Source organism: Abrus precatorius, unplaced genomic scaffold (genome assembly GCF_003935025.1).
Source record: "Abrus precatorius isolate BTA unplaced genomic scaffold, Abrus_2018 Scaffold11, whole genome shotgun sequence".
NCBI classification, from domain to species: domain Eukaryota; kingdom Viridiplantae; phylum Streptophyta; class Magnoliopsida; order Fabales; family Fabaceae; genus Abrus; species Abrus precatorius.
The window spans coordinates 5,657,424-5,680,467 of NW_020874303.1; the positions used below are offsets into that span (position 1 = coordinate 5,657,424).

The 23,044-nt window shown below is 30.2% G+C and overlaps 1 protein-coding gene and 2 pseudogenes across 1 annotated transcript; 2 read left to right on the plus strand and 1 right to left on the minus strand.

Moving 5' to 3' along the window:
• Positions 1-397: 397 nt before the first annotated feature.
• LOC113855512 lies at positions 398-10,842 on the plus strand (annotated as a pseudogene).
• Positions 10,843-11,658: 816 nt separating this feature from the next.
• LOC113854019 (probable leucine-rich repeat receptor-like serine/threonine-protein kinase At3g14840) lies at positions 11,659-20,792 on the plus strand. The gene is made up of 24 exons (XM_027484811.1): positions 11,659-11,928; positions 12,280-12,451; positions 12,925-12,996; positions 13,129-13,197; positions 13,583-13,654; positions 13,734-13,805; positions 13,959-14,030; positions 14,138-14,209; positions 14,485-14,556; positions 14,646-14,720; positions 14,872-14,952; positions 15,831-15,902; positions 16,296-16,361; positions 16,800-16,874; positions 16,950-16,982; positions 17,114-17,157; positions 17,444-17,820; positions 18,171-18,366; positions 18,460-18,585; positions 18,741-18,859; positions 18,934-19,144; positions 19,252-19,489; positions 19,655-19,805; positions 20,151-20,792. Exons 1-24 carry the CDS (start codon positions 11,838-11,840, stop codon positions 20,544-20,546), a joined length of 3,024 nt encoding a protein of 1,007 aa, XP_027340612.1. The 5' UTR covers positions 11,659-11,837; the 3' UTR covers positions 20,547-20,792.
• A 599-nt stretch (positions 20,793-21,391) lies between these two features.
• On the minus strand, positions 21,392-22,380 carry LOC113855513 (annotated as a pseudogene).
• Between the last annotated feature and the right edge of the window lie 664 nt (positions 22,381-23,044).

Consider the following 23,044-nt stretch of genomic DNA (forward strand, 5'->3'; position numbering starts at 1 on the left):
CTAAATCCTAATTCCTTTTATAGAATTATAAAATTTTAAATCGCGTCGAATTTAATTTTTAATTTAAATTTAAATTTTTAAAATTTTATTTAGATGGAAACCCAGTAAAATTGGGAATTCACACAGATTTCCTGGTTTGCTAAATTCAGATGACTTGAATCCACGCCCGCAATGCAAGGGACAAGAATTGTGTAGTTGTGGTGCAACCTAATTGAATGAATTGGCTACTACAGTAAGAACAAACGACTTACTTGGTAACTTTGACTTGGTCTCTTCCACTGCTCCTTAAGTGGCTCATTGGTGAGACTTTGAAGTCTTCCTTAGACCCTTCTTCACTCCTTTCTCCTTTAATGCCTCTCTGTTTCTTACCCTCTTTTTCTTCACTTTGTCCATTGCAATGTCAATGAACAAGAATATGATCACCTCCTCTCAATTTTTCCTCCTTTCACTCCTTTCCATTTGCTTCACATGCCTTGCTTTTGGAGCCACCACCCTTCCTCAAAATGAAGGTATGCTGCATACATACAAGTAAGTTAAATAAAACTATTATCACTTTGCTGATTGTACTTCAATTTGCATATTCATTTTAGTGCAAGCTCTGAAAGACATAGGTAAAACACTTGGTAAGAAAGATTGGGACTTCAATGTAGATCCATGCAGCTGGACCCCGACCACTGCCAATGACTCTGGATTAGTAAATAAGGTCTCTTGCAATTGCAAAGTGCCCAATGACAGCTTCTGCCATGTTGAAAAAATGTATGCCTTTTTTTCTTGGTTGTTTTAAAATTTTAAATTATCATTACTTAAAAAGAGTCCATATTTGAATTAAATTCAAAATGTAATAAAACAGTTTGTCTCATAAATTTGAAGGGTGTACAACTTTCACTATACTAAATTATTGTGCAATACAAGATCATCGTGTAGCACATAGCTAACTTTGAATAATTAGCTGGGATCATTAAGATGTGAGAATCCTGAGCTACATAGTAATTTCTTCCACTATACACAAAGATACAAGTAATTTCTCACATAATAATAATGGTGAAAAAACTTATAATTTAGACTTGAAAACATGGCAAGGAAAAGCACCTTAAATTAAAGAAGTTATGATGGAGGGAGCTGCTATGATTCCCATTATTTATTCAGCTAAATCAATATTTTTTTAGAATTATTTATTTTTTGGTCTTATCATGTTAAATCTATTGAATAGCTCATTTTATCACCTGTCACGGCCAACCAAACCCCACTCCAAAAACGCCGATTTTAAAATTCGAAAAAATCACGGACCAAAAATAATTACAAAAATTTGTTATAGGTGACTTTTCTCTTTGAGGACCCAAATATGCACAGCAAAACAAAGTTTCAATAAGGAAAGAGATTAAATAAGGAAATAGTTTCTAAAATTATATATTTTTTAATTAGTTTTTATAAATTTTTTATTATTTTATTTTTATGAATTTTTATTCTTTTAAAAACAGTCTATATGAGAGCGTTAAGTAATAATTAAACAAGTTCTAAGAAGTTATGTGATTTAAAATAAATAATTAGTTCTAGAATTAGTTTTTATTAAATTTTTATTTTTAGTTTTTTAAATAAATCCTACCATTATCTTCATAATTAACTTGATTTAGACATTATCTTGCATCTCATATTTTTCTACAAACACTCGTTAAAATAGTATTATCTAAAGTTTTATATATATATATTTAAAATTTTTAAAATAAACAGAAAAAGTTGTATTGTATCAATAAAAAATCTTACTTCATTATATTTCCTTGAATTTATACGATTCAATAGAACATAATAGAATAAACCTTACTTAACACATTACAACTTCTATTTATTTTAGAAAATTTTTACATTCAAGAGATAATAGTAATATTTATTTAATTTTTTTCATAAGACTAAAACCAAAACAAAAAATTAATATGTTTTTTAAGTGATAAATTATTTATTTAATCCTTTTATAGTTAAAGTTAGCATTTCAAATATTATTTGCTTAGTCATTATTTAATGATTGTTAATCGTAGAAACTATTTTAAAAAAATTTACAAAATTAAATCAATAATTTTTTTTATAGAAACTAATTTAAAAAACAATATATATTTAAGCCAAAAGAAAATTAAATAGTAATTTTTAAACAATTTTTTTAAAACATTTTTCTTTTAAAAAAACGAGTTAAAAGTAAATAATTTTTTTTAATAAAATTCAAAATAAAAATAAAAATGAAAGAAAATTATCCAAATCAGACAAATAAACACAAGTTCAATTCATAACTATATTGCTTATCTTGATGGTTTTTTTTTTCTAATTATTTTTCAATTTTTCGTGACAGAGTTCTGAAATTACAAAATCTCCAAGGCAGTCTCCCACCAGAGCTTATTAGATTACCTTACCTACAAGAAATGTACGTAATATTCTTTTAGCATGTCACGTTTAATTTGTAAAAAATCACATTTATTTCAAAGTTACTAGTTATATATAACTTTGGTTGAATCCATATTTATAAGATTTTCAGCGTATTTTAAAATACACATGTATATGTGAATGTTGAACTGCGAATGTATGGCTCATTTATTTATCTCACATTGATACAGTGACCTCACCCGTAACTACCTTAATGGTACAATTCCTCGAGAATGGGGTTCCTCAAATCTTCAAGAAATGTATGCTTTCTACTTTAGTCTTGTGAATTTTCTTCCTATATGTCTTTAGCATATGGTTTTGTTACAATAAAGTATTGTTTTGTGTGTGAGATCAAGCCTATATATTTTTAATAAAATAGTTATATACTTTTTCTATAAAAATTTTCTATTTGTAAATACTTAATACCCAAGAATTTAACAAAAACCATAATTTTATGTTATCTGATTTCAAGTATCATGAATATAATTTGTTTTCCTACAGTTCTCTTCTTGGAAATCGACTAACTGGTCCAATCCCAAATGACCTGGCAAACCTCACCAATCTTAAACGTTTGTGAGTTTTTTATTTTCTTCGTTGATTAAGAATTTATGTCATTTTACTATTTTGAATATATTCATTGTAACTTAATTTCAAATGAATAGGATCCTCGAGTTCAATCAATTCTCTGGATATCTTCCTCCAGAGCTTGGGAATCTTGCCCACATTGAAAAACTGTGAGCATTCTATTTTTATTAAGACATACTATTGTCTCAGTTGAGTTCATTTTAGCTGTTGAATTGTTAATATTATATGCTAGGAGGGTGAAAGTGGATTTTTTCTCTAATTTTTATTTATTGTTGATTGATACAAAAAAGTGAAAAGAAAAAAATTACTTTAAACTAAGTTTAGTATTATAAAAATTGTTAAATTCATGAAGCATAATGTTAGTGCTGATAATTTCTTACTGCTGTAGGCATCTAAGCTCCAACAACTTCACTGGAGAATTGCCTGCAACTCTTGCTGGGCTTACTACTATGACAGAATTGTATGTTTTTTTTTTTTTTTTTTCTGTTATTACTTTGAATTATGTTACTAAATTTTGTTCTGAATAACTTTGCATGATTATGTTCACATGAGGTAGCCGAATTAGTGACAACCAATTCTCGGGCAACATACCTGATTTTATTCAAAGTTGGAAAAGTCTTGGTAAATTGTATGTACCGTTTTCTTTCTTTCTTTCTTTCTTTTGTTGGGTCAGTAGAGTTTTTCTTTCATTGTTGATCCTTAGATATGATGGAAATTCATTCTTATCTTGAAGAAATATTCAAGGGAGTGGTTTAAGTGGACCAATTCCTTCTGGAATTTCACTTCTAAACTTAACTGACTTGTAAGTATGAGCTTTTATACTATAACCAAGGCCTTGGCCTTTAGCAGTAAATGGCTTTCTAACTGTTTTTTTTTTTTTTCATTTGTTAAAATGAAACACACAGGAGGATTAGTGACTTGAGTGGAGCTGATTCAACTTTTCCAAGAGTTGATACTATGAAAGGATTGAAAGTATTGTGAGTGATCAATTGCTTTAATTGTTGTTATTATTCTTGTTTTTCTCTTTGGGAATTAGTGCAACTAAAGGTACTGATTTGAGGGGTACAAAATCTAAATGATGAGATATTATTGTAGAATTCACATATTTGATTGTTTAACAGGATATTAAGGAGTTGCAATATTAATGACACATTTCCTCAATATATTGCTGATGTGAAGTATTTGCAAATATTGTAAGTGCTGATTCACTCCTTTTTTTTTTAAACACAGCTACTGCTAATTATAAAATTTTCTTGTATTAAGTTTATCTTATTTAAGATCATTAGAAGCACATGCAATTAGAAAAGTTTTAAACAACCAATCAGAAATTTGAAAGGATGTAGATTTATAATAATAATTGATTAAATTAGATGTTAGATGCCGTTGTTTCAAGTACTTTATCATGTTGCGCTATGTCAGGTTGATCAACAATATACTCATGGTTTTGATGCATATAAGATGAGTAGGCTTGTGTAATCACATCACATATATAACAAATTTCTTTGATGGATATGACATAAGTGTACTCATTTCTTTTGATTTTTCTTTCCTTGGCACTATTTGACTTTGGATGAAATTTCCTTTTCAGAGACCTCAGTTATAACAAATTACATGGACAAGTTCCGCAAAACCTTCAAGATTTAACAGGAGCAACCTACATGTATGAATTTTTAACACTTTTTATATTAATTTACTTTGAAACAAATTGTCAATTTTTAGTTGCTGAATAGCATTAGTTAATATCTATAAGTATGCATGCTAACTTTGTAGAAGTAACTTTCTATTTATAAATAATGAAAAAATTATTAGGCTTCACATGCTCCGTTTTTCTTGTTTATAATATCTTTACTGCTTTCTTTGTATAAAAAATAAAAGTTGTTTTAAGGTACTAATTGTTTATGCCCAATTCAATCCTTGAAGTGGAAACTCAATTCAAGACACCTGTAAAATTTATGCCTACCTAGTGTAGCTTAAGTAGTGCACGATGAAATGGGAACTTTTATGAATCAACAATGCACCTTTTTTGGAGTATATATTGGATATATAAGACTGTATCTAGCTGGGTTTTAGCTTATTGTATTTGAAAGATCGAAGTGCACCTTGCACTTTGGAGAGTAAGCGGCAAAACTAATAATTGTTGATGAAAAATATTAAAAATGAATGCAAGTAATAGATAACAAATAATGAATAAATGACAATCCTCTCAATCCTCTCTCCCTTAATTTTTTGTTTGGTCACTCTACTTTCTTAAGTGCATCATTCATTTTAATGATTCAAAATTCGCGTTGAAAATTTTTTCAAGCATATATATATATTTATTTATTTATTTGCATTACCTTTTTACCACAAAATCTTACATAAAAGTTAGTTACTCTGTAGGTTTATGCAATAGTGGCTGAATGTACAATAATTGGATTAATCCCTAACTAAGCATTGTAAAAACAGAGAAAAATGTAAAAAAAATTATGTGCATAAATAAAACTTAGATGTTTTGTTTACAAGCACATCAAATATTGAAACTTCTTTTTGAAAGCTGACCTACTCATATAATTTTGCTACATCTATAGTTTTCCACTATCTGAATGGTGTCCCTACAACACGGGGGGAAAATTAAGTTTTAGGTTTTAGATGCATGGCTTTTCCTATCAATTATTGTCATAAACATTTATCAATTAGCATCTCCAGTTAAATAAAGATATCTATGCAGTATATATAACTTAACAGGTTAATAGAATAATGATCACTAGAACAACCCAAATGAATAGAATTTATTTATGAAAGAAAAAATGATTGGATTCGTTACATAGACTAGCTTGTTTATCGTTTTGATGTTCATCACTCTAACTGATGCCCTCTATGCCTTGGTTCATCTATATTATTTTGCTTTAGATATTTAACAGGAAACTTCTTCACTGGTCCGGTACCAGAATGGACAACGGGGAACAGAAACTTGTGAGTTCTATTTCAAACCTTATTACTTCTATACCTACTTTATGTATGTATATGTATATGTGTGTATGCATATATTTCCATCTTACATCTAAAGCATTTAGTCCACCTTAATCTCCTCAAGGTTTTGTGGATTGATTTCTATCAAATTTATCAGAGCTTATTGATGGCAAATGAATAATTATGTATACGTCTATAATTTTAGTTGTATTGAAGAGGACGTATAATATCATATAAGTTAATTAAAATAATATTTTAGATGATCAACTAGCATGAAATAAATAATAATAATAATAATAAAATATGATATAATGGGTAATTTAGCTTTGCAACCACCTTTTTTATTGTCCTTAGTTTCCATGACACTGTCTCGTATCAATGATTTGTTTAACCAATATTTCAAAAAAACATTCTTATCATAGTTTATCATTTCTCATTTCATTATCAAATGCTTGTGAAAAGTTTTTTTTCTAACGCAATCTCCTTTTATAAAAGAATTAGTGAGCAAAAACTTAACTACGTATCATTTTGAGAAATCATTTTAGGACTTTGCTGGTCAAGCATTTAAGTTGTAAATTTTCCATTGCAAAAGAACACAAAGAAGCATTTCTATCGAAAATTAATTTTCTTCGCCTACTCAATGACATTTTTTCATCAGTTTTTGAATTACCTTGTTCACATTATGCAGAGATCTTTCATATAACAACTTCAGTGTTGAAAACCGAGGGACAAAGATATGTTACAGAGAAAATGTGTATGAATACTTACATTCATGTGCTTTTTTGTTTTTGGTAATTTCATGAAACTATCTGTCAACCTTGTCTTTCTATGCCACAGGAACTTGTTTGCAAGCTTTTCAAGGAATAACATGTAAGTTTTATATTTCATGCGCTGACCTTTATATCATATACTTACATATCTTTTCATTTTTCCTTTCTCTTGTGTAATTTATGTTATTTTTGTTTTGATTACTGTCCTGTCCTTGCTCCCTCAGTGGACCAGTTTCTTGTGAGAGCAGCACTAGAATTTGTTCTAAAAGTAAGTTATAATCAAGTATGTAGTTAATGTAAATTACTTAGATCACTAGGCTAATATTGTAACACTCTTGGTCTAACATGTGTAACAACCTAAACTTTTTTTTCTTGCCTGGACTCCTACATTAATTTTAATTCCCTACCTTCTCCATTTATGGAAGAAAAGAAAGGGGCACCTTAATGCTAAAAAAGAAAAGGAGAGAAAAATAATGAAAGAATAGAACAATATAATTTGAATGAATTTCTATTTATTATTGTTATTTCTTGTTTGTGCTTAACTTTTCTGTTGGCTTTTGAATTCTGACCATTTGCTTCCTATTCCAGATGTTAAATCTCTACATATAAATTGTGGTGGAAAACAAACTACCATTGGAGGTGTAACATATGATGAAGATATAGATCCAGCTGGACCAGCAGTCTATAAACAAACTAGATACAATTGGGCATTTAGCAACACTGGTCACTTCATGGATAATGATACCACACCAACACAACTTCTCCTCTATACCATAGAAAATGAAACAAGGCTTTATATGACTGATACTGAGTTGTATAAGAATGCACGTATTTCCCCTGTATCTTTGACTTATTATGGATTTTGTTTGGAAAATGGAGACTATACAGTGAAGCTCCACTTTGCTGAGATATTGTTCTCTGATCATAAAACATATTATAGCTTAGGGAGGCGTCTATTTGATGTATACATCCAGGTAAATGGTTTCATTACTTTTCTAACTAGTTCAACTAAATATTCAACCAAAGAGAAAATATTTTTAACCAATTGATCACTGTTTCCTTTAGGATCATCATCAATCAATGTTTAAATCCTTTTCATAACCATTTTTATGCAGATAAAAACCCATGTTTGCAATAGATTAATATATAGAGAATCACATTAGATAAATAGAATTGACGTTAATAAGTTCATTGATTTCATCTGTGGAATCATTTAATACAATATTAGTTAAAAATATACGTTGTTACTCATTTTCGAACTAGTCCCTGTACCTAAGTTTTAGTCCCTAGTGTTGATATATTTTATTCCTTGTCATTATAACACCATTAATAAAAGTTACTATTCATTTTTAGTATTTTTTTAACAATATTACAATGGTAGAAATCAAAATGTAAGAAAATATTCATGAGATTAAAGTACAAGTTTTTTGAATGCAATGATTAATTTGAAAATTAATCTTACCTATAATGACCGTGTGTGTATTATAACCTACACAATTTCAAGCAAAATTCAAATGGCTTATTTAAATTTGTAAATCACAAAACCCATTTAGGTTTTGTATTTGAAATATTGCAGGGAAAACGAGTGCTAAAGGATTTCAACATTGCAAATGAAGCACAAGGAGTTGGCAAGGAACTCATAAAACAATTTCGTGTTCATGTGAGTAGCAATGACCTAGAGATTCGCTTCTATTGGGCTGGCAAAGGAACAACATATATACCATACAAATCAGTAAATGGTCCTCTTATATCTGCTATTTCTGTCAAGTATGGTGGGTTGTCTTCTAAGTTTTGTTTCTTTTATTGCCACTTCTATGGTATTATCTGACTCATATGGTTCTTGTATAATAATCAAGCAGACTCTACAAGTGGTAAATCTGCAGGAGCTATTATTGCAATTGTAATTGTAGCAGTGATTTTTTTCTTATTGGTTGTTGTTGGCATACTTTGGTGGTGGGGTTTCCTAGGAAAGAAACATTCACTGATGAAAGGTAATTGCAAAACAATTACTTTTGACATGCATTTGAGAATTATCAAGCACAACATTTCCGTTTTGTTCATGGTATTTGACCACTAATTCTAGTTATCTATCTTGCTAATTCTATATAATAAAAGTAACGGACAATTGATGACCAGTTCCAGTATAATCAAAGCGTTGTTACCTAAATATTTTTCTTTTTTCTGACCGAGGAGAGTGAAATAATACATATAATTATCTCTCATTTTGCTTTGCTTTTATTTGTAGAGCTAAGGGAATTAGATCTGCAAACCAGCTTATTTACCTTACATCAAATCAAAGCAGCAACAAATAACTTCGATATTTCCAATAAGATTGGAGAAGGAGGATTTGGTCCTGTCTATAAGGTATCCCAATCATATAATATTTATTGACTTTTGATTTGACGTGTTGTACTTGTGAATATTAATGACTAAATTCATGTTTTTGAAAATTCTGCAAAAATGTATATTGTGATGTAGGGCACTCTGTCAAATGGCACAAGAATAGCAGTTAAACAACTTTCATCTAAATCAGTGCAAGGAACCCATGAGTTCATAAATGAGATAGGCATGATCTCTGCTTTGCAACACCCTTATCTTGTTAAACTTTATGGCTGTTGTGTAGAGGGAGATCAATTGTTGCTGGTATATGAATATATGGAAAACAATAGCCTTGCACAAGCTTTATTTGGTAAATCATTGCTTTATTTGTTCAACTTCACTTGCTTTTTATGCGGCATTTCTATCTTAAAAGTATACATGGTTAAATAAATTGTATCTAATTTATGTTTCACTCACAAAAGGCCCAGAAAATAGCCATTTAAAATTGAATTGGCCAACAAGGCAGAAGATTTGTGTTGGTATTGCTAGAGGTTTAGCTTTCTTGCATGAAGAATCAAGACTCAAAGTTGTTCATAGGGACTTAAAGACCTCTAATGTGTTGCTTGATGAAGACTTGAACCCAAAGATATCTGATTTTGGTTTGGCTAGGCTTAATGATGGGGAAAATACTCACATAAGCACCAGAATTGCAGGGACTTGGTGAGTTTTATATTAAGTTTTTTTTTTTTTTTTTTTTTTGGTATAAGTAGTTTAAAAAAAATTGAGGGAGAATGTACACTGAAAAGCCTTATTAAATCCAATTCAAAAAGACTTTAGATATAAAAACTAGACTTTTATCTTAGAAATTGTTGCAATAATGTATTTCAATTATGCAGTGGATATATGGCTCCTGAATATGCAATGCATGGTTATCTGACCAACAAAGCAGATGTCTATAGTTTTGGAATTGTTACCTTGGAAATTGTATGTGGAAAGAGAAACATTGTTCATCGGTCAAAGGATGAAGCATTCTATCTTGTTGATTGGGTAACTTTTATTCTCAATGTTCTCTATTGTTTATGTCCATATGAATACTCATCATACAACATACTTACACTTATCCATGAAATGTTAAACTATCATTCAATTCTCATATTGTGCCACTTTAGAAGAAAAATATTGCATGCATTTCACCTTTGTTGAGTTTTCTTTTTTTAATTTACCAACTTGAAAGCATCTAAACGACATCATTGTAGTTTTTTCCTTCTAAAATTCTAGTTTCTCTCCATACAAAATGGCCTGTCTTAGGCTAATGAATCTTCAAACATGGGAATAATACTTGTTACCTCTTCATAGGTTGCATGTTTGACTTTATAAGACACAAATCAAACTAATGTTTGTTCTTCTCTTTCAACAGGCACATTTGTTGAAAGAGAAAGGTAACCTATTGGAGCTAGTTGATCCAAGGTTGGGTTTGGATTTCAATGAAGAGGAGCTAATAGTGATGATTAAAGTGGCTCTTCTGTGCACCAATGGCCCGCCAAACCTTAGGCCCTCCATGTCTTCAGTGTTAAGCATGCTTGAGGGCAAAACAATGGTCCCAGAATTCGTTTCACATCCAAGCGATGTAATGGATGAGATGAAATTAGAGGAAATGAGAGAGTTTTATACTCAAATGGAAGAAAATAAAACAAGTGAGGCACGAAGTTTGAGCTTAACAATTGATGTGCCATGGACTGCTTCATCTTTATCAGTTGTAGGCTTCAATCCAACTCACCTTGATGCTTCTTATATACTAGGAGAGTCTGGATGAATTATATTTTTAATTTCCTCTGTGCCCCTTTGTTATTTCACTATTGGTTTCCAAATATTATCACCATAAATACATCATTTTGGATCGCATTAACATAAGAAGATTAATATAAGACATCATTATTAGAATTTTGTTTCTTGTAATCTTATATTTTATTTCTTTATTTTATTTTACTCTTAATTAAAAATAAAAAACATGAAAAAAAAACTAAAACATCAAAGGAAAAAATTTAAAAGGATAAAAAAAATTAAAAAATTGGTAGAGGCAACTTGGCCTGTTCACCCCACCTGCTCGATCTCTTAAATACTGCCTGGCCCCGCCATCGAATTAGAGCCAACTTGCTACTGAAAATGGGGAGAATTGACAGCAGCAAATGATTTGATTAAACATTCAGAGAGCTTATTAAACTTTAATAATAAAATAAAATGAGAGAATATAAATTATGAAATGTCACACCAGCATTCATCGACCAGAAAAAGAAACGTACACCAAATAATCAACTCTAGGTTCAATTTTTTCCTTTGATAATTCTCTCTCTCTTCATTTGTTACTCGCTATTTTCTAAATTTCTTTGCTTTGCTAATCGTCTCTTACATTGGTTTATAAGCCCAAGCAACTGCATTGTAATTTCTTGCTTTAGGAAAAGTCATTATAGCTAAATTTCATGAAAACAACATGAGCATGCCAAGGTTGACTATTTAACATTATTTTCTTCTAGGTCTTTTAAAGGATTAATTCAAATCCACTGTCCCTTTTCTTCTTGGACCTTTTCCAAATTTCTCCTTTAAAATCTGTAACCGCGGCTATTGATTAATCCCCCTAATCAGAAGTTATTTTCTTCACTAGGTTTTCATTAACGAAAGGAATTAAACATCTCTCACCCCTCAAATTCCGAACCTATATGCTATACTCCATGCACTCCCACCACTAAATTATTGCTTCCTTTCCCATTGATCTGAATTTCATTTCCGCTGCCATATATTGATCAGTCGAAGATGATCACCACTTTCTCTCAAATTCTCTTTCTTTCGTTCCTTGCCATTTGGTTCACATCGTTTGCTGCCAATATTACTCAGCCAGATGAAGGTATGATGTGTAGTTTATGCCATGCAATGCATAGGTCCCAGACAATAAAGGGAAATAAAAAGACAGATAAAACTTAATATAATATCTTGAATTAGAGTTTTATTGTACGAATTATCAAGATAAAAATTGAATTTTAATTAAAAAAATTATAAAAACGCTTATTTATCTAAGTTTTGTTTATAGAAAAGAATTGTTATCGTCTAATTTCACATTTGTTTAAATATATTGTTTTTTTCTTAATAAATTTTTCGCACAGTTGATATAAAAATTCTATATTTCAAGATATGAGTGGGTAGTTTGGAACATAGCTAAGTACTCTGCTATAGCCCTAAATCAAATATGTATATGCAGTGCAAGCTCTGAAAGATATAGCAAACACACTTGGTAAGAAGGATTGGGACTTGAATATAGATCCATGTGGTGAACGAAGAAACTGGACTACTCCTACTGTGAACGGAGTAATGAACAACGTCACCTGCAATTGCTCTATCCCCGGTTCCAATTTCTGCCACGTTGTTGGGATGTAAGTTTCTTTAATGACTCTCTGCCACCAACACTATCTATTAATTGGATTTTAATTTGCTAATTTTAGCATTTAAAATAATAATACATTTATTATCTTAAAAATATAATAAATATTTTTTAAATAAAATATTATTATTGTTGTTTTACTTTCTTGAAGTCAACTTTAAAAATTGAGATTAACAATTTTTTTTTGTTAATTTAATATACTTTGACTTGAAGTATTTTTTTCATCGAACAGTATAAGAGGAAGGTAACGATTCAAATGTTTAAATGAAAGTGAAATTAAAAATTTATTATCTTAATGTATAGGTATAATTAGAATGTATAAATTATTCTTAACAATGTTAAATGAATTTCTATCATAAGAAAGTGTAAATTTGTACAAAAAATTATGATTATCCTTGAGGAAAACGCCTATATTAATAATTTTTTCTAATTAATTTCAAATTCTCATGTTAAATAAATGGACAGATTGCTGAAATCACAAAATCTTCAAGGCGTGCTCCCACCCGAACTGATAAGGTTGCCTTACCTCGAAGAAATGTACGTAATAATTAATCTTCTTTGTATGATAATAAACTTATTTCATTGTGTGTGTGTGTATATATATATATATATATATATATATATATATATATATATTATTCATTTCTTTGATTTTAATTATTGAAACAGTGACCTCACTCGCAACTACCTTAACGGTACAATACCTAAGGAATGGGGCTCCTCCAATCTTCGCATCATGTATGTTCTTTCTTTGTCCATCTTTCTTCTTTGCTATAATTTTTTTATGTTCTTTTTTATAATTTTTAATTTGATTACATATATTTTGTTCGCTAAAAAAATTTCAAATTTTAATTATAATCCCTCATTTTCTAAGCTTGTGATTTTAGTCATTCTTTTTATAGAAGGTTAAAAAATATTACTTTTTGAGACAGTTGAGGTGGAATTCCGTTTGCCCATCATCACTTAAGTGGATGAAGTTTACAGGAAGGACTAAACTTAGACCATTCTATAAAAAGAAAGATCAAAATCATGGGTTTAAAACATATTGAATCTTTTTAGTTTGTATAATTTTTTTGGGCTTGTAACATGAATCTAATTTATGATTTTGATTATGATGATATAGTTCTCTTCTTGGAAACCGACTGACTGGTACAATCCCAACGGAGATAGGAAACATTACCACACTTGAGAGTTTGTGAGTTTCTGATTATCCATATATAGATTAAGGATTTTGGTTACTGAATTTTCATCACTACTTAATTTTAAATGGATAGGGTCCTCGAGGACAATCAATTCTATGGAAATCTTCCTCCGGAACTTGGGGACCTTTCAAACATTGAAAGATTGTAAGTTCCAGTCATTTTTATTAATATAACAATCTATGATACCCTAAATTTTATTTGAATTGATAAAAAAAAAAACTTCATCACTTTTTTAACTTACTCTGAGTATCAATGATTGATTCGAGCTTTTACATCAAAAATTGATTGTGGGTATAGGCATCTTACCTCTAACAACTTTACTGGAGAGCTCCCTGAAACTTTGGCGAGACTTACAACATTGAGGGAACTGTAAGCTTAATTCCCTTTTTTATTGTCTTTAGTTACTTTGAACTTTGTTGTTATTTTTGGTTATGAAACAATTATAACTTTTCAATGTTTATTCTTACATGAGGCAGACGACTTGGTGACAATCAATTCTCTGGAAAGATACCCGATTTTATTCAAAGATTGACAAATCTTGAAATGCTGTAAGATCCATTTGTTTTTAGACCGAAATGTGATCTTGTGTTATATTTCTTTTGTTATATATTTTTGTGTTATATTTCTATTTGGAAAAGGTTAACTTTGCTGAGGTTGAAAATAAACATCTACTAATAATAATTTAAAAAAAAGCATTTAAAACTTTAATACAAATAATATACATTTTTTTAATAAAAAATTACTATTTATTAATGCATAAAGTCAGCCCTTATAAGTTAACAAAACTCTTAATTTTTTTATGTATGTGTTGTTATTTTGACAGAGTAATTCAAGGGAGTGGTTTAAGTGGCCCAATTCCTTCTGGAATTTCATTTCTGCAAAGCTTAACCGACTTGTAAGTATAGTGTTTAAAAAAGTAATCATGCTTTTAAAATCAAGTTACCTTAATTTTTTTTATTATTCCCATTATAATATCAAATGCAGGTGGATTAGTGACTTGAATGAAGGTGGTGATTCTACTTTTCCACGAATTGATAACTTGACAAAATTGGAAAGATTGTGAGTTAATTGCTTTTATTTTATTTATTCTTTTCTTGTCAGTGCCTTAATATGGCATTGATTTAAGGAGTACAATATCCAAATTAAGAGATATTGGCATAATTTTAGTACCACAAAAGTCATAAATTTGATTTTGTTTCAACTTTCACAGGATATTAAGGAGTTGCCAAATAAATGACACGTTACCCCAATATCTTGGGAACATGACAAGTTTGAACTCTTTACAATCCATGTAAGTGCTTATTCACTTCTGTTTCCTGTATATATGTTAATCTTGCTTCGATTTATAAACTTTTCTAGGATTAAATATGCTTTTTTATAGTTATATTTTTATGAATTTTTAATTTTAATCCCATTAACCATATTCTTCTTCTTCTTTGTTTTTTTTTTTTACTAATATGACGCATAAAATATCGACACATGATAATATTTTAATTAATTATATTATCATTTAATAATTATTAATGATTAAACGTGAAAATTTAAAATATATATATATATATATATATATTTAAATTAAACACTAAAAAAATATAGAAATTCTATAAACCTGATTTATTTTTAATATAAGTTTTTATTTTACTATCAACTAATCATGTCTCATACATCTTTAAAAGGGTGTTTTGCCCGTTACAACCTATACTCTATTTTACTTTAATAACGTAATTTTGCAATAATGTAAAGAGAATGTAGATCAAAATTTAATCTTGGAGTGAAAAACACAGGAACACCAATGCTCTTTTTGTTTTATTATTTTTTTAGTGTGTCACCATTGTAACATATATTTTTAAAAATTATGCGGTAAACATTAAAACATAATGTTTCTTGATTTAAATTAACATTCTTTGCATTACACGATAATTTTTGTATTGATTTAATTTGTTTTGGGATACATATTGTAAAAATTCTTTTTGAATATTATTTGAATATCGTGTCGATTAAGCTTCAAGTTCTTTTAAATAATAACTGAATTAGTAAGAATACGCTAAATAGTAACAGAATTAATTTGAATTAAAAAAAATTGATGCGGTCAATATATCTTAATGTTTTATTGTTTGTTTGTTTTATTTATCATTTCTTAACTTATTTTGGATAATATTTATCTTTCAGAGACCTGAGCTATAACAAATTAAGTGGAAACATTTCAGAAACTTTTGAAGAGATATCAAGATTGACTTACCTGTAAGAGAATTTCAGCTTTTACTTCAAGAAACCCAATCCAATATTAGACATTTTTATGGTAACTGGATAGCAATAAACTAAATTCAGATTGATCCCTATACAACCTACTCATTAACATTTCATTATTTGATTTATTCATTTTACTCTCCTACAAGGTGTTCCTACACCCTTTTTTTTTAATATATATATATATATGGGGCTAATTTCCTCTGGGGCATTGTTAATAGTATCTTAATAACTATATGTAACTTCCAAGCAAATCTTATTCTAATTTGTGGAATGGGAAAAGCTAGAAAAGGACTGGGTTAATTGGGTGATTAGCTTATTTTTCATTTTGATGAATTGACCTGTAATTGACACATTTTCCATGATTTTTTTTATTGTCTTTCTTAGATATTTAACTGGAAACTCATTCACTGGACCAGTACCCAAGTGGGTAGAGAAAGCTGATCACTACATGTGAGGCCTATTTCAAACGCTAATTATATGCTTTACTGAATTACATAATTTAGATATTCTTCGTTCTTTGGATTCTATATTAGCTTGCCTCATGATTTCTTGTTTAAAATGTTGAATTTCTCGCATAAGCATTTTATTTTGTTGCTCCCATCAATTAGAAGTTGCAACAAAACATGTTTAGATCTTGATGAGCATTATCAAGGAACACATGGTTGGGGCCAATTTAAATACAACCATGCACCAATTGTTTCTAATTCTTAATTACGAATCATGCAATTTACCAATATTTTAAACCGTTCTGTTATTATTGGACACCAAAATTTTATACAATCTTTTCATACCAGTTAATAACTTTGCTGTCACTGTTATTTTCTAGTCTTTGTCAACGACTAATTGTTTCATCTTAGTTTCTGAATTGGATTTTACATTTATACATAGAGATCTTTCATATAACAACTTCAGCAATGAAAACGTCCAGCAACAGACATGCCAACAAAGTACAAAATCGAAAGTGTAAGTATTCTTTTATTGTTATTATTTTATAAAACCATTTGTATCTGACTGTTAACTATGTCTTATATGATATAGGAACTTGTTTGCAAGCTTTCCAAATAGCAAAAAGTAAGATTTATATCTTTCTATGTAACACACACACACACATGAAAATACCTTCTTTTTACTTTCTCTTGTGAAGTCTAAGTTGTTTATGGTTTAATTGTGTGCTAACATGTCTCCCCTTAATATTTCTTCAGTGGACCAATTTATTGTCCGACGACAAGAAATGATTGTTCTAAAAGTAAGTTTAACCAATAAATTTATGTAAATTGAAGTTAATACTCAAATGTTAGTTTTTTGCCATTGAAATTGTAAACCCATTAATCTTTTGAGGTACAAAGAAAAGTAGAGGAATTGTCCTCCAAAGAATACTTCAATATCAAGAGTTTTTGTAGGACAAACAACTAAGGAACGTCAATAATATATTTTTTCAATATTATTGGCTAAAACTTGTTAAGGTATCATCAAACTCTAACACATCATGGTTTCTGAATTGGCTTTTTTTTTTTTCTTTTGTTTTGTAACAGCCGTTAACTCTCTCCATATCAATTGTGGAGGAAGAAAAATAGAGAGTGGAGGTATAATATATGAGGATGATTTAGATCAAGCTGGACCAGCAATATCGAAAGAGCAAGGAGAAAATTGGGCATTTAGCAACACTGGTTACTTCTTGGATAATGGCACTGCAGCAGAAGCTTATATACAAGAAAACAACACTAGGCTTTCAATGCCTGATTTTACACTATATCAAACTGCACGTGTGTCCCCAATTTCTCTGACCTATTATGGTTTTTGTCTAGAAAATGGAGACTACACAGTAACGCTCCATTTTGCAGAGATAATGTTCACTGATGATGACACATATAGTAGCTTAGGGAGGCGTATATTTGATGTTTACATTCAGGTACACAGGTTTTTTTTGTTTTTTTGTTTTTTTTTTTTCTAATTCTGATACCAAAATATTTGATGGGGACTGAAGACTTCTAAGTTTTAACCTACCAGTTAATAGTTTTCCTTTAAGATCATCATCCTCATCCAATGTTTCGATATCCTTGTTGTGGACATTTTATATAAAGCCATGTTTAATTTACCACATTTAAATATATAGAATATCACAATATATGTAGGATTGGCTCTACATAGTCCTTTTGACTTCAATTGTAGAATCACTAACTAAAATATTTTCAAGAATCTAGATTGCATATTTAAAACTATTAAAAAAAACCATTTAGGTTTGTATTTGAAATATTGCAGGGAGTGCGGGTATTGACAGATTTCAATATTGCAAATGCAGCAGGAGGAGTTGGAAAGGAAACTATACAACGATTTCCTACTTCTGTGAATAATAACTCTTTAAAAATACGTTTTTATTGGGCTGGAAAAGGGACAACTGATATCCCATATAAATCCATATATGGCCCTCTTATATCAGCTATATCTATAAGTCATGGTGAGATTATTAAGTTTTTGTATGTTCTTATTCATCTATTTTTTACCTTGATAATATGGATGACACGTTAACTCTTGTGCAATAATGAAGCAGATTCTACAAGTGGCATATCTGCAGGGGTTGTGGTTGGAATAGTAGCTGCTGCAATTTTTGTTGTCATCATGTTTGTACTACTTTGGTGGAAAGGTTATATTGGGAAAAGAAATTCGTTAGCAAAAGGTGATTCTCTAGGATAAAATAGTAGACTATAGATGGTTCTGTTTGGTTCTCATTCTTATTTTTCCAATTAAATTTTGATAATTTTTAAAATAAAGAGAAAAAAAAAACTGAATAATGGATTTTATTTTCATTTGATAATTTTGTTCTATTGGCAGAGTTGAAGGATTTAAATCTGCAAACGGGTTTATTTACTTTGCGTCAAATTAAAGTTGCAACAAATAACTTCGATGTTTCTAATAAGATCGGAGAAGGGGGCTTTGGTCCTGTTTATAAGGTATAATACAAGACATTACTTAACATCTCATGATTAAAATTGTTCAAAAATTGTATAATATTTTATAAATGCAGGGCATTTTGTCTGATGGCACAATAATAGCTGTGAAGCAGCTTTCATCTAAGTCAAAGCAAGGAAACCGTGAGTTTGTAAATGAGATAGGCATGATTTCTGGTTTGCAACACCCTTGTCTTGTTAAACTTTATGGTTGTTGTGTTGAGGGAGATCAATTGTTGTTGGTATATGAATATATGGAAAACAATAGCCTTGCACAAGCTTTATTTGGTAAGTGTCTTGAATAATCAATTTCAGTTGCTTTTAATGTGACTTAATTTTCAAGCTTATTATGATCAGATGATATTGATGCCTAATTTTTTTGTTAATTAACAAAGGTCATGAAAAAAATAATTTAAAATTGGATTGGCCAACAAGGCACAAGATTTGTGTTGGTATTGCGAGAGGTTTGGCATTCTTACATGAAGAATCAAGATTGAAAATTGTCCATAGGGACATTAAGGCCACTAATGTGTTGCTAGACAAAGAATTAAACCCAAAGATATCGGATTTTGGTCTAGCTAAGCTCAATGAGGAAGACAATACTCACATAAGCACAAGAATAGCTGGGACTTAGTAAGTTAATTTAAGTTCTCAATATTGTGTGAATTTTACTAAAAATTATTTGAAAAGAGAATGCATAGTCCAAGTTAGCCAACTTATGATATTTCAAATAAAGAACAAATTTAAGGATTGTTTTATTTGAAGAATTTGATATGATGATGTATTTCAATTATGTAGTGGATATATGGCTCCAGAGTATGCAATGCATGGTTATTTGACCGAAAAAGCAGATGTCTATAGTTTTGGAGTTGTGGCCTTGGAAATTGTCAGTGGAAAGAACAACACAATCCATCGTTCGAAGCAAGAAGCTTTGCATCTTCTTGATTGGGTAACTTTTGTTTCATATATTTGTTCATGTGCATCAAATTATCTGTAATATACTATACCTGTGCATGTTGTGTTAGACAAGTTGCGCCATTCAATTGTCATCTATCATTTAAACACTGCAGTACATTATTCACACATAACATGATTTACATAAAATCTATCAACATGATGGACATTAAACTAACAAAATTGATTTTTCTCAACATTATAGTTTTTTCAGCATACACATTTACATGGCCAATGTCCTCTAAAGAATCCTCAAATTACAAATCCTGTGCTATTATATTCTTCTAATTTGATCAGCTATGGGTATTTCAAAACAGACTTCGGTATTTTATTCCAACAGGCACGTTTATTGAAAGAGAAAGGTAACCTAATGGAGCTAGTCGATGGAAGGTTAGGTGCAAATTTCAATGAAGATGAGGCAATGATCATGATCAAAGTAGGTCTCTTATGCACCAATGTCACTTCAAACCTAAGGCCTACCATGTCATCAGTGCTTAGCATGCTTGAAGGAAAAAGTATGATTCCAGAATCAATTTCAGATCCAAATGAGATGATGAATGAAATGAAGTTAGAGGAAATGCGAGAATATTACTACCAAGTAGAAGAAAATAAGATAAGTGAGACACGAACACAAAGCCATAGTTTATCAATTGATGGACCATGGACTACATCTTCATCAGCTGTAGACTTATATCCTGTCCATATTGATTCTTCGTACTTGGAGAAAAGAAATTAAGAGTATGCACAAATTGCACTTACAAATTCATGTGATATCTTTTGTTCTTTCATGCTTATTTTTTCCTCTTATACTCCATGACTTGATAGTTTATTGAAAAACATGTAAATAAAGCAATACCAAAAAAATGCTTTCTACATTTTGTATATGTAATTACAAGCCCTTCCAGCATACTCTATGCATTCAAACCCTTCTCCGTAGTGACATATCAGAAAATATTGATATGAAATATAGGAATTTTATTTGGGAAGATTCAGAAGCATTGAAAAAAAGGTCCACTTACTCAACTGGGTGTCTATACGCAAACCAAAAGAATAAGGGTCATGATCTTTGCGCTTCAGCACAAATAAACCTAGTTTTTCCAATGAAAGTGGGATGGTATCCTATACATGATTGTGCTGAATTATGGGTAAAAGTAGTCAAAAGTAAATATGTATATGGAAATGAAATTATAACAAAAATTCAAAGGCATAAAGGAGGTTCTAATATCAGGAATGGAGTTCTCAAAGAATGGAATACACCACTCACTTCTTATCTAATTAGAGGAGATATTTTACCTTATTATAGTAATGAGAAAAACTATTGGTGGTCTTCTTTGCATTATTTTTTGTTCATTTCAGTATTTTTTTTTTTTAATATATCATATAGATGAACCATTGATCGAAGAATTGAAACAAAATGAAATTTATTGACATAATTAAAAATATGTAAATCAATTCTCTGTTTATAAAATGGAACATTGTTTGTACTACAAATTTCAAAAGCCAGGCCACTGCTCAATGTACATGACCCATCTTTTTTGTCAAGCGTGACCCATCTTATGAAACTAATGAAGACACCCTTTACTAGGACGATAATCTTGCTACAAGGCCTTTGCACCGCATTCTGGGCTCCATAATAACACATAAAGATTGATCCAACTCCTCCAAAACCCGAACAATCTGGCAGAATTCCGGCCTCTTCTCTGGTTTCAAGGCCCAACATTGCTGAATCAACTGTAAACATGTGGGCAATGTGAGGGAATAGTGGGCCTTGAATTCTTTTGTGCCACTGCAATAGCAACTTGGATTGGACTCATACCTATAAATGGAACTTTTCCACTCAGCATCTCCAATAACATAAGCCCAAAACTATACACATCAATTTTTCTCCCATAGCGTTTTCTATTTATCATCTCTGGTGCCATCCAACGGTAGGTACCCTTCAATGAGTCACACTTCTTAGCTTCACAAGCAAGGCCAAAATCACAAATTTTAAGGTGAAAGTCCCCATCAATAAGCACATTCTCGGGTTTAAGATCTCTATGAATGATCCCTTGTGCATGTATATACTCCATTCCACGTGCAATATCTAAAGCAAAAGCTATCACCTTTTGTAAAGAAATTGGCTTGAACTTAAACCTGTTTAAATATGACCTTAAAGAACCCTTTTGTAGAAACTCCGTGAGAATGCAATAATAATTTGTGTATTTGCATGCGGCTATGAACTTCACAACATTTTGATGGTGGAGACGAGGTAGAAGTGTGGCTTCACTTAAAAATTGCGTCTCTAAATGGGTTGTTAAGGTTCCCTTTTGGTCATTATCGGGTACCTTGAGAAATTTAATGGCAACATTTTCATCCTTATACCTACCACGGTAAATTTGACTATAAGCACCATAAGAAAGCTTGTACCCAATGAGGAGATCGGAGAAGTCAATGTTCCATTCTTGTGAAACTCCCTCAACAGCATCTCTTCCATTATTACCGAAGTGAAAACACTTCGTCAATGACCATGATGATTCCTTGCTATTCTTGCACTTATCACGATGAAACATGCTTAATAACTTCGCCATAGTAACTCTCTGATGAGAATAATGGTCTCTTATGATTTTTGAAGATGAGAAGTGAGAAACCTAGCTTCAACTTTGAATATGTATATCTTTTTTCGGCTTTCAACTCCTAATATTTCGCTAAATTAGGTAGGTTTTCTTTTTTTGTTTTGGTGATAATCCAATGGCTTTCATTGTTTTTGTACATAGTTTAATTATAAATCCAATGGCTTGTATCATACCGTAAATAATCAGTTTTATTCGCATACGTTAAAATAATAATAATATAACAAAATTTTAAAATTAAAAAATTAAAGAGACTAGGAACAGTTGCACTATGTAGGCAGGCGGTTAAGATAGTGAATAAAAACTGATTTAAAACAGATTTAAATTTTAAAATTTTCAAAAAATTAAAAATAGGTTATTTTTTTTAGGAATTGAGTGTTAGTAGATAAAAATTTATTCAAAATGTTCAAAGAAAATTGATAAATTGTGTGAGAAAGGGAATAGAATTGTGAAAAAAAAATCTATTAGTATCAAAATATAAAAGATGAAGGAGATGACAAAAGTTTTAAAATTATATATAATTAAATAATAATCAAGAAGAGATGCAAACTGGACTAGGTGTCTTTAGAAAAGAAAAGAAAAAGGAAAGAGAAAAAAATGAAAAAGAGAGAGAGAAAGAGGC

Bases quoted from the DNA above. Each gene is read 5' to 3' on its own strand.
- LOC113854019 (XM_027484811.1), top strand. From the start codon at position 11,838: ATGATCACCACTTTCTCTCAAATTCTCTTTCTTTCGTTCCTTGCCATT. The intron at 16,362-16,799 runs GTGAGGCCTATT...ATTTATACATAG, and splicing joins GAGAAAGCTGATCACTACAT to AGATCTTTCATATAACAACT. The intron at 19,490-19,654 runs GTAAGTTAATTT...TCAATTATGTAG, and splicing joins ACAAGAATAGCTGGGACTTA to TGGATATATGGCTCCAGAGT.